Source organism: Paramisgurnus dabryanus, chromosome 9 (assembly GCF_030506205.2).
Source record: "Paramisgurnus dabryanus chromosome 9, PD_genome_1.1, whole genome shotgun sequence".
NCBI classification, from domain to species: domain Eukaryota; kingdom Metazoa; phylum Chordata; class Actinopteri; order Cypriniformes; family Cobitidae; genus Paramisgurnus; species Paramisgurnus dabryanus.
Window position 1 is genome coordinate 31,432,156 of NC_133345.1, and position 5,193 is coordinate 31,437,348.

At 36.9% G+C, this 5,193-nt stretch overlaps 1 protein-coding gene across 1 annotated transcript; it reads right to left on the bottom strand.

Annotated features, from left to right (window-relative positions):
* Positions 1–601: 601 nt before the first annotated feature.
* LOC135739896 (P2Y purinoceptor 2-like) lies at positions 602–2,544 on the bottom strand. The gene is made up of 2 exons (XM_065257988.1): positions 2,467–2,544; positions 602–1,582 (listed from the first exon to the last, which is right to left on the bottom strand). Exons 1-2 carry the CDS (start codon positions 2,542–2,544, stop codon positions 602–604), a joined length of 1,059 nt encoding a protein of 352 aa, XP_065114060.1.
* Positions 2,545–5,193: the final 2,649 nt, after the last annotated feature.

A 5,193-nucleotide genomic window follows, 5' to 3' on the forward strand; every position in this document is an offset into this window, starting at 1 on the left:
ATGTAATCAGTATCCTCTGCCAAGAGTATTAAAGCCTTTGTTTAGATAATAACGTCTCAACACACCTCAATAATATAAAAAACAGCTGTACTTCCAATGAAACTTTTAAATAACAAGTAAATTTATCAAAGTTATCAAAATTTGGAAAAAATAAGATGGATTCTCTGCTCTCAACTGGTGGGGGCGTGTCCACTCTCTGCGCTGAAGCCACGCCCACTCGCAGGAAAGCCGCCATCTCTCTTAACTTCAAATAAAGCTACAACCTAAATGCATGCTCGCGATTGTGTTAGGGGCGGGGCCATGCTTGCTGGCTCCAGTATGTCATCAAGCCAACATTTTAGCCCTGCCCAAATAATCCTGAACTTAGAAATAGTGAAAAACTCTTTAACTTCACAATTCTTTATTACATAATTCAAAGTATTTGTAACGTGTTTCAGCAATACATTTATATACATTTATATGTTTAGAAACAATTCTCTAAGATGACTTAAAGTAAGTATGACTTAAAGGCAGTTAAAGTATGATTTTTGTATTTTGAATTTCCACATGCAATACAATAACTATGTGTGTGTGCTTGTGTGCACACATCTCATTGTAACAATTAATAGGTATTGTCACACATTTGGTTTGAATTTGACTTCTTTTTAACTCCATTTCTAAAACCCTGTCCTGCCATGAAGTAAAGGATGGGATCAACGCAGCTGTTGATGCTAACCAGCGGTCGTGTGACCTTGTAAGCGATGCTGGCGTACTCAAGCGCCTCGCAGCTCACTTGCTGAAAGTGAAAGGCGTAATATATACTACGATTCACGTGGAAGGGCAGAAAACACAACATGAAGGTGAGAAGGACGATAATGATCATCTTCACAGACTTTTGTCTGGAACGCTGTGACGATGGCCTTCTACCCACTCCAGTTTCTAGAAGCTTCCTTACTATTAGACCGTTACAGACCAGCACCACCCCAAACGGTAGGACGAAAAGCAAGACCATTACCACCGAGGTGTAGACCAGAAAGTTATTGAAGAGTGCCTTGCTGGTGGTGTCATAACACACCTGTATCTCACCAGCATCTCTCGTCCTGGAGAAATAGAGGATCGGTGACAGGAAGATGAGCACAATCACCCACATGCACACAGAGACCAAAGTTGCCTGGCGAGCGTTCATCCAGGGCAAAGACCGCAGCGGGTGGCACACACCCAAAAACCTGTGCATACTGATGCAGCTGAGGAAGAGGACGCTTCCATAGAGGTTTGTGTAGAAGAGAAAACGAATGAGTTTACACATGGGCTCACCGAACGGCCAGTCGTTCTCATCGGCGTAGTAGAAGATGAGGAACGGGAGAGTTAGGAGGTAAAGGGTGTCACAAACTGTGAGGTTGATCATGTAGATGGTGGTGGGCTTCCAGGGTTTGGTTTGAAACAGAATGAAATACATGGCGGTGATGTTTAGAACCAGACCCACCACAAACACCAGAGAGTAACTCACTGGAAGATAAATGTACGTTAAGGTCTCATTTAAAACACAAGGGTACTGATGGCTGTCATTGATGAGACTTGTGTAATTATACATTCTGATCCAGACCTGTAAAGAAATGAGAAATGAGAAAACACATTTTTTTCAACATAAATGTTTCTAATACTTATACACATTATGTGCACACTTATGTATGATGCTATCATGTTTCCCACAAGTGATGAATAAATGAGTTTTTAAACAGCATTAACATTGTGGTTCACACGCCCTAACATTAATGACACTTCTGCCAAAGATCAATTACATCCATCAGTGAAGAAAATCCAGCGACAGACAAGCTAAAAACCTTTTAAGATTTTCTTAAAAACTTCCTTTCCATATCAAATTGTGTGTGTGTTTAATGTAATGCAAAGTTGTCATTACAAATATATTATCGGCCTTACAATTTAAGCAAAAAAATTAATTAATAAACACCAATACAAATTTTTTAAAATCCTACTGTTTTGTAGAATCCCTTTGGCTTTATTGTGGTTTAAAATCTTGACAGTTTTATCTTTTGATTGCTGTTTCCTTACTATAATAAACTAATAAACAGGATGATACAAACAATGAATAATCATTATCATGCAAATGATGCAAAAACAGTCACCATATAGAAAATAAATATTCGTATGTTTCTTATACTCACACATAAGTAGATATCTTCATGAATGTTTCTTGAAGTCATGTGCACTACCTTTGTCACTGTTAGATCTGGTCTCCACACCACAGAAAAAATATAACGATCCAGCCCCGGACACCAGATCACGTCAGAAAATATAAGTTTACTTTGTTAAAGTATCTGTCAGATACAAGGCTGATCAATTGTTGCTAGAAGAGAGCATAAACAGAGTCGTAAACAGAGGCGTGAGACGGAGGTTTTAGATGATAAAATAGAACAGAGTTTTATTGATGACAGTTAGTTTCAGTTGCATATGCCTCAATGTTCAAACCTCGTCTACCTCGTCTACCCCGTCTACCCAGGAATACAGCATGCACTTGTTATATCCAAATTTGCTCAGCTGCATCATCCCTTAGACCTTGGGCTTTCATAAACATTCTCTTTATCTATCTTGTTTACACACAGACAGAACAGTTCTATGAAACTTCCCAAATGTGAAACTGAACCACAAAGAGACATATAAAATATAGAAATACAATGAATTAATGAATGATATAATAAAATATAGAAATATAATAATGAATAAATGAATAAAAAACAATAATGTAATAATAAAAATGATAATAATGAAATTGATAATGATAAAATAATATTAAATAATCAAACAATAATTAAATGGATAATAACTAATGATTATAAAATGATTATGATGATTATGTAAATAAATGATAAAACATAAAAAAAAACACAATAATAAACACATTCTGCACGTGAGGATCTAAGGTAGGATCCTTCACTCCCCCCTCTTAATCATATAAGACAAAATTAAATGATTATAGCAAGCAAACTTTCATAATCTTTATCAAAACACAGCTTTAAAAAGCTTGGATGGCCAGTCCTTACTTTTCCCTTCTACATGCTCTTAAAAGAACAGGTCATTTCTGTGTTTCCGCATACCAGCGTCGGTTGAGGGAGTATGTCTTATACTGAATAATGGCCTTGATGGGCCTGTCACAGTCAAGTGTCTAATAAGACAAATCAACACTCTTATGACAATGTACAAGATGACAAACACTTCTGAAATTACAACTACCAAAGGTGCCTTCAAATGATTCCAAAGTGGTCCTAATATTGATGTAAACCACGCGTCCCAATCAGATGAGAAAAGACCATGGTCTTCATTTAGTTTAGCTATTTGTTCGTGTAAAACTTTAGCAAGATTATGAACCACTTTCTCGGAAACGTCTGGATTATAAAGGCAACATTCGGCTGCAATTACCTTACATGTGCCCCCCTTGAGAAGCCAACAGCATGTCAAGCGCCATTCGATTCTGCAAAACAACTTTTCTAATTGCGCTTACTTCGTCCGAAATATTAGCAATAGAAATAAGAGTGGCGTTCGCTGTAACTTCAAATGCTTCGTGTAAGGCTTGCACTTCGTTTTGTAAATCAGTTACTTCTCAGAATGGAATAAAGAATAAATCTTCCTAACCATTTCTCGGTATCAGAAATCGAACGTTTAGTATGTCTCATGATTAAGTGCTGCGTCACATAATCCTCTAACACTACTCACATCGCTGTTAAAGGTACAAATAACAGGTTACCTTTTAGCCCTTAGGAAGTAATGGATAAGTTTTGTTACCACAAACGAAGTGTGTACCATTAAAAGCAATTAGTGTTTCATTTGTCATTATCAGAAGAGCTTTGTCACATCTGGAAAACTGGAAACGCATTTCTAGTTTGTTATGTTTACCCCGTTTCCTTCAATATCAGAAAGAATTCCCTTCAAATTTACATTTAGAACAAATAGATGGCTTGATTCAGTACTGTTGTACACAGGTAAATACCAGGAATTACTTGGATGGGATAACTTTTTGTAGTGGCAAACACTGCTTGTTGAATAGCAGACTGCTTTCTCATGAATAATCGACAACCTTAAAAAAACACATTTGTACGAATTTGACATTATCAGTAGTTCAATAATCATACACGTTGACACCAACTTCGCCTTGTGATTTGGTACAATTAGAATTCCCCCCAAAAAATCATGAAAATATACTCTTTACCACCCCTAAATGCCTATGCTATGGCCATTTCCAACTTTAACAACTCCAGCCATTTTCAGCATCTCTTCCCAGCAATAGGGCATAAGATAAACAAATTGTCTGGTAAGGTTGCAACTTTGATACCAAAACCATCAACTGGTTACTACCAAAACCATCAACTGTGTAAACCATCAACTGTGGATCACTACTTGGAGTGTTTAAAGATGAAATAGAGATGTCGATTATCAAATCAATTAGAATTTTACAAATGTTACCCATGTTACTTTGTTCAATGATGGAGATTAAATGGACGTACATACAGATGTAGATTTTTGAAGAAAAGATTAACATACAACAATTGGAAATATTACGCATCTTGGCGTATGTATGAGCTAGAGTTAATGCCGAATTAAGATTACTGTGATTTCTAACCATGGATGGAATAATGGATCTGAATTGTGAATCAGAAAAGAAATCAACACAGCAAATAACATTGTCTTTGTGTTAATTTGGCTCATACACTTCAGTGTCATAATTAAAAATGACCCATTTGCCTATTTTTAATCTGGATAAATTTTGTATAACAGCCAAGTGGCTTAAATTTACAAACAAAACCCCGTACATATGCTGTACATATGTTAATTAATGGCAATACAAATACTGAGTGCATACAGTTAGAGTGAATCCATGAATCATTCTGAACAGATGTGAAACACACATCACATCTCTGACTCTGTGTCATGTCATGAAGACAACACTTGCAACCATGTCAGTTGTGATTCTTGAAACTCAGAATGTCTCTGTTCATGGAATCAACCGGAATCCACGAAGTCTCGCCAGTCCGTCCTTCCGGCAGAATCTCGAAATACAGCGGAGTTCCAACTGCTGTCTGCTGGAGGTTGGCGCCCATGAGACTCGTAAACATGATAAGCTTAATTTTTCAGCGAATTTCTTGAAGGCCGCCGACATATATCTCTGCGAAAACATAAAAACAAAAGAAAGGAAAACAAGAG

Coding starts and splice junctions, on each gene's coding strand:
- LOC135739896 (XM_065257988.1), bottom strand. CDS start 2,544: ATGATGCAGCTGAGCAAATTTGGATATAACAAGTGCATGCTGTATTCC. Junction 1,583..2,466: donor GGGTAGACGAGGTAGACGAG/GTTTGAACATTG, acceptor ATTTCTTTACAG/GTCTGGATCAGAATGTATAA.